General features: G+C 38.2%; 1 protein-coding gene across 13 annotated transcripts in view; it reads right to left on the bottom strand.

Annotated features, from left to right (window-relative positions):
• Window positions 1-207: 207 nt before the first annotated feature.
• Window positions 208-12,436, bottom strand: part of PLXNB2 (plexin B2) — a 404,398-nt gene continuing 392,169 nt past the window's right edge. For all 13 annotated transcript variants that reach the window (XM_039338498.1, XM_039338541.1, XM_039338548.1 and 10 more), the window contains 6 exons: window positions 10,552-10,712; window positions 8,269-8,416; window positions 7,066-7,130; window positions 4,143-4,218; window positions 2,359-2,433; window positions 208-345 (listed from right to left, as the gene is read on the bottom strand). In XM_039338498.1, the coding sequence (XP_039194432.1) occupies window positions 241-345; window positions 2,359-2,433; window positions 4,143-4,218; window positions 7,066-7,130; window positions 8,269-8,416; window positions 10,552-10,712 (630 nt within the window). In that variant the 3' untranslated portion in view covers window positions 208-240. The remainder of the gene's footprint in view (window positions 346-2,358; window positions 2,434-4,142; window positions 4,219-7,065; window positions 7,131-8,268; window positions 8,417-10,551; window positions 10,713-12,436) is intronic.

Raw genomic sequence — 12,436 nt, 5'->3', positions numbered from 1 at the left:
CCCCTATGGACCTCCCCCATGTCCCTCTGGAAATTCATTTATACACCACACAAGATTTTAATTAGAAGCATAATTTACAGTAAAAACTCTTTACATTACAGTGGTTCTATATAAAAAAGGAGCCTTTTGTTTTTTCATTTAAAATTGTAATTACACATTAAAAAATAGAACACTATTTTCTTATTAGGGAGAATGAATTTACACATCTTCATATCAGACTTTTTTATTGCAGCTTTCAAATCAAAGGTCAGTCACTTTATGCTCTAAAGCAGCTGCTATTTGCTGTAATCGAATAGCAAGCTGCATTTTTTGTGCAGCTGGGTCTTCTTCTAGTGCATTTATAATCTAAAAAATAAATAAAAGGGAGAACATTCAAGTCAAGATATTACAATATGATCCTATAAGTATTTCTGGAGAAATACATTCCAAGGGTTTTAAAGAGTACTATCTATTAACCAGAAAAAACCTTCCCTGGTATTATGAATCTGCAGAGCCATTTTCCTCATTGTGAGCAGACAAGAGACAGTGAGATTTTCAAAATGTATGAGAAGAAACTACTATCAAATGGATGGCAAAATGTATTCTCTATCTACTTCAAGGATGGTAAGCCAGGTTTGTGACATGTGAGGCTTCCTGGACATTTTGTTAATAAGAAACTCATCACTGTTCTTGTTTAATATAGCTAGGAAATCTGCTATATTTGAGATGGAATGGGACCTTTAGGCTCCCAACCTTGGCTACGCCTCTTTTACATCTCGCCTCCTGCCTCTGCCCATTAACTTCCAGTGTTTCTCCTTGGCTGGCCCTCCCCTGCCTATTCTCCCTGGCCATTGGGCCCCTTGCACTCCATCCCATGCCCTTTGGCCTGGCTCTTTCACCGAGGCATCCTTTGTCCCAGGCCTTTGGCTACAAGAGACAGATAGCCGCCAGCCAGTCGTGTGGGTGGCAGGCAGAAGCCATGGTGCTGCAGGGAGAACAGCATGGGATGGGCTGTGTTATGGGATAGCAGGTAAATGGTGCTGCTGCAGCTTCTACAATTGTGGTGGGTGCGCAGACGAATGGCAGGGCCAGACAACTTCAGTGATTGCAGGGGGAGAGGATGGGTGCGCAGGCAGACGATGCTGGCACGGCTTCTGCCATTGTGGAGGAGGAGGGGGCATGCCATGGGGCAGCAGGCCAACTCCCCATTGTGTGTCAAGCTGGAGTGCTATTTGCCTGCGCTCCCACACAACCACTGAAGCTATGCTAGCCCTGCCATACGCCTGTGCCCCCTCCCCCCCCGTAATTGCTGAGGCCCTGCCATTCACCTGCACACCCACCGCAATTGAAGAAGCTGTGCTGGCACTGCCATTCTCCTGTGCACCCCCGACCTCCTGCAATTGGAGAAGCTAATCCAGTGCCATTCACTTGCTGCCCTACAACACAGCCCCTGCGATCACCCATCGCACGCTGCCCTCTGCAGCACCATGGCTTCTGCCTACCACCCACTCAATTGCCTGGTGGCTATCTATCCTGTGCAGCCAAAGGCCTGGGACAAAGGGGACCTTGGCAAAAAGGCCAGGCTGAAGGGCATGGGGCAGAGGGCAAGGGGCCCATTGGCCAAGGAGAATGGATATGGAAGGGCCAGTGGAGAAGGAACACTGTAGGCAAATGGGTGGAAACAGAAGGAGGGAGGAGAAAGAGGCATGACCAAGGGTCAATGCCTGAAGGTCTTAGACCAGGGGTCTCCAATGTACTGGACGATGGCATGCCAGCAACTGGTCCACACAAACAAGCAAAGCCCCATCCGCAGGATGCAGGCAGTACACAAAACCACGCCCCCTCCAGTCTGCAGAAAAACCTCTCTCCACTGGTCCTGGTTTCCAAAGGGACCTCTGTCCTAGACTCATTTGAGACCCCTAGTGGTGCAGTGGTTAGAATGCAGTACTGCAGGCTACTTCTGCTGACTGCCGGCTGACAGCAGTTTGGCAGTTCGAGTCTCATCGGGCTCAAGGTTAACCCATCTTTCCGAGATTGGTAAAATGTGGACCCAGATTGTTGGGGGCAATATGCTGACTCTGTAAATTGCTTAGAGAGGGCTGTAAAAACACTGTGAAGTGGTATATAAGTCTAAATGCTATTACTATTGTTGTATAAAATCCCATACAGATTTTATTTATATATTTAGAGATGGGATTCTTCTGAATATGCTTTAAAGATGTATATTTGCCCTGCATGAATTACAGTCTCTTGGTAAAAACCAAGCATCCAATAAGCCAGGAAATTATCAGCTTGGAGGCAAATCAGCTTGTTAGATCTTACCCACCTTATGACTTTGTACAGAATAATAATAAAACAAACTCAGTGGTGGAAGCTTACCTCATCATAGTACTTGTTAGTATATTGGTAGAGCTGGTGTAAAGCCACAAGGGTGTTTAATGAGTCTGTGTGGGCCTATTAAATTAAACAAGAAGAAAAACACTATGTCAAACAGAGAGCTGGCTACCCAAGAACTTTAATGAAACCTATATAATGCACCAGAGGTAATATTGTTTCTCTTTCTATCCACAATTTTAATAGATGTCCAGGTTGATAAGGAAGCAGAGATGATTTTTTTATCAGAAATATAACATCAAGCTTGCTTGCTGATTTGTTACAGTCACTACACCATTTCCCTCACATTAGAAATTGCTGTAGAATAACTAATACCCCAACACTACAGGTGTATTTGCCAGCTGCTTCACCTGTAATCTTTCCATTTGTCACCACTATATATATCATGGAGAAGGAAGCAAGCAGTAAAAATTACATCCATTTTGAATGTTGGATAATTACTGTTATAATTCCAGTCTCCCCATTTTAAACAAAGTTGTGGAGAAGATAGTAGTTCAGGAGGAAATGTATTATTTGGATCCCTTACAGCTGGTTTCAAGTCTGTGGCTGGTATTAACCTTACATTGATTGCTCTTGTGCACAAACTATGAACAGATCAGGGCAATGAAAATTATCTCTCTATGAGGGAGGTAGATAGTTTCTAAATAAGATAGACAGACAGACAGACAGACAGACGCAGCTCCCCTGGTCTTGCTTCTCCTCTTAGGGGCTTTTGATAGCATCAGTCAGGTATCTTACTGGACTGACTTTGAGGTACTATTTCCTGTGGGAAGCAATACTCTCATACTTAACATCTATACAAAGCTATTGGGTAAAGTAGAGTAAGGATGAATAGGTTCAGGCTTAATCTCAGCACAACAGACTAGTTATGGACTCAGAAGCCCTCCATTACTAGAGATAATCCAATTTTAAATCTCTCTGATTCTGTCCTGTGTAGAATTAATTTGTAACTTAGGGGTCATTTTAGATGCACCTGCTACCTGAAGAAAAGATAGCTAGGAAAGGCACTGCCCAATTTCATCTAGTCAAATCAGTTATAGCCTTTTTTAGGCTGCCCTATTCACAGTGACACATGCTAAGTAAGGCACTCTACATGGGCTGCCCTTGAAGACCACTCAGAAGCTTCTTCTGGTCCAGAATGCAATGGCTTATGTAATGATAGGAACTGATAGATTTTCACAGATAGCATCTTACCAGAAAGAGATGTCTAGTGATGAGTTTGATTCTGGGAGCAATTTAAGATGCTCTGGGATAGGCCAGATCAAAAAACAGACACTGCAGGAAAGTTTTGGTTGGGTCCTATCATAAAAGCCTTTCCTGAGATCCTGGGGAATACACTACTGATAGACCAGGTGTTATGGATTGGATGTTGTGGTTGTTGATCAGAATACTGCTGCTTTGTTTTCCTATTGTTTATGTCTTATTTAAAGCTTACTTGAGCTTCGTTGGATTGAATGGCATATAAAAGAGAAATGGACCAATCAATCAGTCAGTCCGATCTGGTTAATCTAACTCAGGGAACTATGAAAATAAAACTGGTTTGAAACTACTAAAGATTTTCCCCCATTGACCTCAAGTGTGGTCAACCATTGAACTAAACTATTAGGAATGCCAAAACCTTGGGGGAGGGGGGAAAGTGGAAAGAACTCCAGAGGACTGATACAAAATAGGACACATGGTACAAATAACCCAACGCAAACAAATAACCCAGCAGCTTTACTTTTATCAGGTACTGTATATTTAAAAGTTGTTTCCAATTTTGTACTTACTCGAGAAATCTCTGCTAAATGTGTATTCATATCTTGATCACTCACTTGTACCATCTGGCGAATACCTCTATAATAACTAGAAAAAAATGTTTTAGCTGAAATAACAACCTTTAAAAATACTTTAACACTTTGTACTGAATTTATGACATTTTCTTAATAGACATTACTAGATTGAACTAGAACTTTTAAAGGATGGTTGCTGATTTTCATCTTGGATATATTTATAAAAAAAAAAGATCTGATCTCCTCCTTATAGATTAATGTCAGGAACTGAAGTTTTCTCCATGATGGATTTTGCACGGTTTCAGAGATTTAGTGCAATTATTGACAGCTAAAATAAATCAAAATAGCAATAGTTTCCTATGATGCAAAATAAAAACATTACCATAGGCCAGGGATTAGCAATATTACAGGGACAGGCTACAAGAAACTATCTGCTATTGTCATGGGAAGAGATGAAACCAACTTTTGGTCTATTTTATGAGAATAATGTCTCCATGCTTATTCTTAACTGTCTTAACCAGGGGTCTTCAAACTTGGCCCTTTTAAGACTTGTGGATTTCAACTCCCAGAATTCCTCAGCCAGCGTGCCTGGCTGAGGAATTCTGGGAGTTGAACCCCACAAGTCATAAAAGGGCCAAGTTTGAAGACCTCTGGTCTTATCTCTAGAAAATCACATTTGGGGCATTTTTTGGTTGGGAATTTAAGTATAATGGAAGACATCCATTTTCATCACCATTTTCAACTTTAGACAAAATTCATGAAAAAAACAGACTGTCAAAACTGTTCACTTTTTGTGGTCGAATTTTGGCAGAGAAACCTTAGGATACCCATGAGTTGTTAAGGGTCTGCTTATAGCTAATGAGCTATTTATCTGGTAGTATTATGTCCAAAATTTCTGCCAGCATTTCTTCTATTCTAACAGCTGGAGGAGAACTCTTGATACTTATAAGCTAACCAGGGCTATCCCAATAGGGTGCTTGGAGGACAAGACATAGAGATAAATGACTTCCTATAGAGTTTTCAAGTCAATAGAGCTTCTATTACATTCATTCCTTCTTATACCTTGTTTTGAACATAAGCATTTCAGTGGATGGTTGCTCATAAACCCACTAAAGGCTCATAGGCTTGTCTTATACTACAACTTAGACCAGAATTTCCATCACTAAGTGATGTGGTTATAAAGCAAGATGTCACATGACCATATTACCTAGCAATCACAATCCCGGCATTCCTGGTTGTCATCATTAATCTAAAATCACAGATTGTTAAGCAGAATGGGTCTCAGGTAAGAAGTGTGGGAGTGCATGAGGAGATGGGGAAAGCCCCAGTTGCCCCATCACCCTATGTTACACAGGCACTACTGTGCCCAGCTGACCTTCACTGTTTTCCTACTGCTGCTAATGTGCACCCAACCTAACCCTACTGTATTCTGGCCCTGCCTAGTCTTCTTCCCGAAGCTTTTTCTGTCATTCTCCAACTTACTTTTGCCGTTCCTTCTCCAAATCACACGTCCCATTCTAGTGATCCTTTAGAGACCTTCTCGTCTTCCCCAGTTCTCAAAGAACAGGTGTGCTAGTTGGAGACTGGTAGGAGTCCGGTTCTCACAGTGCTTGGGAAATCCTCATTCTCCAAATTGCACATCTGTTCTTGTGAAAACTGGGGAAGACCAGAAGGTTTCTGAAGAATCTCAAGAACAAGATGCATAATTTGAAAATGAATGGTACATGCAATCTGGAGAATGAAGTCTTGCAAAGCACCATGATAATGGGGTTCCTGATGATTTCCAAATAATGTTCCTGTTCTTGTGAGTCTTGGAGAAGGCCAGAAAGTTTCTAGAGCATGAGAACAAGGCACATGATTTGGGGAAGGAATGGGGAGTGTGATTTAGAGAAGGAATTTGGAGAACAGTGTACATGGCCTCAGGAAGAAGTCCTGGTGTGGCCAAATGCTGCCTTGCATAAGGTAACTTTGGGCACGAGCACTGTCGTAACTGTGAATGGTCAATGGACAAATGGTCATAAACTGAAGACTACTAGTATGGTCCAACATGACTTCCCTAATCAGCTATCTAGCATGATACTTTTTTGCGGTTCCCAAATAGATTCATTAGTGGAGAAACTGTAATAAGGATGTGGTTCATTTGAGTATCTGCTATACCCCAGCACATTTTGAGGAGCAAGAGATCAAAAGGTACAGTAGAACAATCTGTGCAGCTATCTAAAGCACCCACAAGCCCAAACTTCTCAGATTCAGCCCCAAATGTTTTCTGTTGCTTTTGTTGATCTTCCAAGTCGGTGATTTCTTTAGAATAAAGGCAGACCATCTTTTCTAGCCCACCTAGAAAAACTTTATTTCAGAGTAGATGATACCTTCTAAAAATTCAGGCCACAGGAAGTTTGCTAAATCTTTATGATATTATAAACATTTGCTTCCTGACAGATATGTTGTCATACTTTTTTCATTTTTGAAAGTGTTTCTTGGATGGGGAATTAAAGTATCTTATTTCCTAAATCCATACTATGTACAAACATACACACATGCCTGAATCAAAAAGGGAAAACCATCAGAGTGAAATACTGGAATAAAATACAAAGGCAAAAATCATGATTTTTTAAAAGCAATTAATATATTCAAATGTTGCAAAATCATTCTACACATTAAATCAATTTCATTTGGCATTGCTAAATTTCTATCTGTTTTGAAAATGAATATGTTACTGTTATATTATGTGTTTATCATTCTTTTGTGTAATTTCCAGGTCACTTTTATCATGATAAATATTCTAATAAAATTATTTTTATCTTGATAATTTTTACTCAGGATATATTTAGAACCAACTTGCCCTAAACAGAGATATGATGTGAGAAACAAACATTTTGTCCCCAAGAATATAAAATAAATTGTAGTTCTCTCTACTTACTCTTCCACCATTTTCTTATATGTAGAGATCTCTTTTGCATAGAGTAACTTGTTACTTGGAGAATCCTGAAAAAGAGAAAGCAACGAAATCTGATTTTTGAAACTCATAGATTTGTTTTTTCCTAGCATTGCAGAAATTTGAAGTAGAAAATCCATTCCCTTCAATAAGGTGTATGTCACAGCATCATGAGTAACAAGATAGGTAGATCAAAATCTGCTTGATGACAGGTATAGGATCATGACTGAAGTTCTATCCCTGTTGTTGACTACGATGCTAGGACCATCATCTTGTACTTTCTCCTTCCTTTATGGATGCTGCTGCATACCATTTGGAAAGCAGAATATTGATATGTTATATCAACAACAAGAAGAAAACTCATGGCATTTAAGAGTTATTTATCTTTCAAAACAAGCATGAAAGAGAAAGAGAGACACCCCTGCCCAAATCTGTTGCTGCTGTTGGGAAAGCAATTCTTCTTCAGCAGGCCATGTAAATATCTATATAAAATCCAATTTCTGAAGAGCAGATCAATCCTCCTTGAGCATCTGTATTCTGAGGCCTCAGAATATATTTTCTTTATTGCTACCTCCTGCTCATGTATTTATTCAAATGTAACAGCAACATTGTGATTCTTTCTCTGCCCTCTACCTTTTCCAGTACTACCTCTCTTTCTAGGTACCCTCTCTCACAACATCTAGTAGACCTCATCAACCCTGACTGGACTCAGCATATATTTTTCATGATATCAGGACTACCAGAAATAAATCAATTAGAGAAAAATTTAACTAAGCCATCCATTTTGGGTGGATTTACTAAATGTTTAGATGCCAGAGAAACAGGTAGAGAGAAATAAATTCTGGCAGTTTTTATGACAGAAGGGATAAGTAGTTATTACTCAACAATGGTGACATCATTTTTTAAGTAACTAAAAAAATCTATCATTAGATGCATTATAGAAACTGCAGGAAATAAATATCCCTGATTCTGTGAAGCAGCATAAATATCCCTTATAGGTGATGAAAAAAAATGAATTAATGCCTTTAATAAAGACTTTTCTCTATTAGTCTTCCCAACCTGGTATCTTCTAGATGTATTCAGTTTTAACTCCTTTAGTATAGTTGGATTCTAGGGCAATAGGACCGAGAAAAGTGGTTGCAGATTGCTGTTTGTGTCAGACACATAGAACTGAAGATAAAGCTTTACCCTGCTTAGTTTGTGCTCTGTTCTTGTGCAAGCATCCATGAAAGTTTGTGCAATGACTGATAAGGAAGCATCTACTACTTCATGAACGTGAACATCAAAGATGAAGTGGGGATTTTTCAATATGTTCACCCAGAACCTAAGGGGCAAGCTGGAAAGAAAACAATAAATAATTGAAACTGGTATTCAGGAATGAATGAAAAGGTAATACTAACAAGCAAAAAGCATTATCATTAATAGATCACTCTACCATAATATATCATTTGATTATATACTTTAGGTACAAAGTATGCTTCTTTGAACATTATCATAAACAGGAATTCATGACATTTGGATTAATAGGATCAAGCATGCATGACCATACATTCTATCTTATCATTTCTGCTTTGCTCCTCTTGGCAATAACTAACTAAATCATGACTGGCTTGCTATTATATTCAAAGTTCTATTCATGGACTTGTTGGTGTTGATTTGGATTCTTTTGGACAGTAACAAAGCAGAGCATGGTTTCAACAAATGCTAAGCAGATCTCAGATAGTGTTTTCTTGATTTATTTAAGGAGAAGCACAAGTAGAATAAATAAGCCAGTGAGCACCAATGAGCTTTCTTATGCTGAGTAACCCAGAAGATTTCTACCTTAATGTGTCATAAGCTTCCACAATGTGCTTGTATACTAAAAAGAATTTAAATTATCTGAATGGCAATTTGGCTAGCTATATGTCAAAAAGTTCCATGATGCAAACAAATGCTAGCTTATTTAGCAAAAGCTCTTTAGCTCTGTAATAAGGATTTGTATGCAGTTGTAAGGTTCTGACAACTCGGTCAAAATGCAGAAGTTTAGTGCTCATGCTGCTGATAAGTACTGATTCCAAAGGAAAGTCCAGCTGCAGAAAGAATAGAGGTAAAGGTTTTCAAATTAAACTCAATGTTTGGTAGACAAAAGTGAAACAAGAAAGAATCTGGGCTGCCATACATACTGTGCCACGTCTAGAGTTTTTCATGTGTAACAAGCAATAGCAACAGAAGTGAGTAGCTCTTCTCTTTTGTAAAATTGTGCTAGTGATTTCAGTGAACATCTAGAAAATTCTATAGACAAATCCTCTGTCATGATCCCACTTTGACCTGCAGTGTTGGGGCTCATTGTGCAGACCACCACCTAGTATTTGTGAATATTGGCTTTTCACTAATGTCACATGATGTTGTAGATGAAGGGACTGTTCGCCATTAAGTATGGCGAATTGTATACTCCTTTGTAACAGCTGAAAAAGGCTGCTTAAAGTAGGGAAAATTCCAATCTCCCGTTTTAATGTTTCCATCATTCTCCTTTAATAGTTTGTTAAATATATTCTGACTGATATCTCCTTTGTTTGTCAAATCTTTGTATCGCTTCATTTTTTAGTAATTGTTTTTTATCCACTATCAATACTCTATGCCACCCAGAGTTATTGTGAACTGGGCAGCTTTACAAATTTAATAAATTAAATTACACTGAATTTTGAGGTTTTCAAAGTTTGTGGTTGAGCAATATGAGTACCCAGAATAGCCAGTGTGATGTACTGGTTAAAAAATTGAACTCAATTGGAAAGTGTCAGAATCAAACCATCTTCAGCCCAGGACACTTACTGAATTATACTGGACTGGTCATTCTTTCAGAGCCCAGCCTAACTTAGACTTGCTGCTCTGGGGATAAAGGTAAGGGAGAACCTTGTATTTGCTTATCTTGAATGAAGGCAATGAGGGATACAAATTTAATAAATAATAAATAAGTAAAATGCATCTGTTTGAAATAGAAACTGTGACCATTGAGCTACGTACTTGCATATGCTTTTTATTATTAGGTATATGGCAATTTCCCCAACTTTAGAAAGGGATCATGTAATGGTTGATTCCTGGGCTGATAAAGATTTAGAAGACAGTTGTGTAAAAGGCCAGGAACAAGGTTTTCCTTTCTCAGCGAAGAGGCTTGCTAGTTCACAATTAGAGGGGAAAACAAAGAAGTCTCTCATATAAGATCCCATGAAATTACAATCATTTACATTTTTAAAGTAAAATAAATAATTGTTTTATCTGCTTCCAATACTCTATGTTTCAGGGTCATTCTGAACTAGACAGCTTTAGAAATTTAATAAAAAAATGCATATCTGAAAAATTGTTGAACCCTTCTCTGGAAGCTTGTTATAAAACTTGTTTAATTCCCATTTTTAGCCTTATTAATAACAAATAAAAAGAAAGAAAAGAAACAAACTTCTTGATAGTTAATTCGGTACTATTTTTCTCCCCAGCTACCTGTTTGTTTTCCAGATGTGGATGGTGTCCTCATCTTTGATATCATGCTTCTCTGCTTGCTCATCAAGAAAGTCAAAGAAATATTTCACAGCTGGTGGAACAACATGATGTGAATCAAGTACACTATGGAAAAAGTTATCTACAAATTGCTGAAGTGTACCCTAAAGGGGGGAAAGCACACACACAATACAAACATTAAAAAATCTGATTATGGTGTGAAGTGTAACATTTTCCAGCAGATCCTTTCAATTTTATGACTGCTTCCGAAATTGACTTATAGTCATCTGTACAAGACTTTATCCCAAATGGCCACAGAATCACAATGGCTCCAAGTGCTGCATTTTTCAACTATAAATGGGTTGTAAATGCTCTTATGAACATAAAATGAACAGTCGTAACAAATGTTCCAGGGACTTCAGAAAGAATAATTCTCTGCTCTGTTTAAAGAGGTGGCAATTTCAGCATTGTGGATCAGGGAGAACAGAGGACTCTAGTCTGAAATAAATGGGCAACCAATAGCAGGAATTCGTGGGAGAGTAATGTATTTAGAACTGAGCTTTCTGGGTATATTACAACAACAAAAATGAGCTGGTGGGGGGCACTTGATTTTTATATGTTTTAGTAACTTTATTATAGTAAAGTTCAGTATTTCTTATAACTGTGTGGATGGATGGATAGAAGAAAGGAAGGAAGGAGGGAAAGAGAAAAAGAAAGAAAGAAAAAAGAGAGAAGAAGAGAGAGAGAGAGAGAGAGAGAGAGAAAGAAAGAAAGAAAGAAAGAAAGAAAGAAAGAAAGAAAGAAAGAAAGAAAGAAAGAAAGAAAGAAAGAAAGAAAGAAAGAAAGCATCAAAGATCTGGAAATCCAATAAGTCTGCTCTTCCCAAGAATATTTTTTTAAGCAGTCAAACTCTTCCTTTTAAAGTAGTGAGATACTTATAACATAACTGTCCCAAAAATCTGAACATTAGCATGTTGAAATACACTTTCCACAGAGATTTTGGAGGGCTAATACAAAAAACCCCATATGAGCTGAGATTGTACCCCTGTGGACATGGCTATTGAAAGTACATCTCACGTTCTGCTATACTGCATCTTCTATAAGGACTCATAGACTCAATTTATAACACTTTGCCTAATAAAATACCAGGAAATATTGATCTCTTTGTACAACTGCTGTTTTCAGATTAGAACAAACTAGTTTCTTTGAATGTAGCCAAATTTTGTTATAATGTATGCAAAATCAGGCAGACTCTAACTGCCCACTGATAATCCATCCCTAATCATAATATATTATTTTGTCTGTTTTTAAATAATAATAATAATAATAATAATAATAATAATAATAATAATAATAATAATACTTTTATTTGTAATGATGGTCTGTGACCGTAACAGATATTGATAGGAGGGAGGGAGGGAGGGAGGGAGGGAAGGAAGGAAGGAATACCTCTGGAAAATAATTCATATTTAATTGGGATGCATAAACACAACAACAAGACTTATGCAATACAATTGGAGATCTTGTTAATAAGCCAAGGATTTTCATACAAAATCAGTTTGGCTTGATGAAATTTTAACTGGTCCTGTCTGCTCTGCATGTCACATTTTCTTCAGATATTGTTAAGCAGATTTGGCTATCTTTACACAACAATAAAGAGCTCACAAATGAACTTCAATATAGTTTAAATGAAATTACGGACTAAGTTGCTATAGATACTCATATTAATGTTTATAGAAGAGGACCTCATGAGAAATTGTTCCTGGGCTTTAAACTAATTTAAGCCCTATTTAGGCATGCAACTTTCCATTTATATGAACAATCCTGCTGGGTGTTCCTACAGATCAGTCATATAATGTATCCCTAGGGCAGTCATCTGCATATTCAG

This window comes from Crotalus tigris, unplaced genomic scaffold (assembly GCF_016545835.1).
Source record: "Crotalus tigris isolate CLP2741 ecotype Arizona unplaced genomic scaffold, ASM1654583v1 scf7180000017549.6302385, whole genome shotgun sequence".
In the NCBI taxonomy this organism is placed as follows: domain Eukaryota; kingdom Metazoa; phylum Chordata; class Lepidosauria; order Squamata; family Viperidae; genus Crotalus; species Crotalus tigris.
This window is presented reverse-complemented; position numbering and strand designations above follow the sequence as displayed.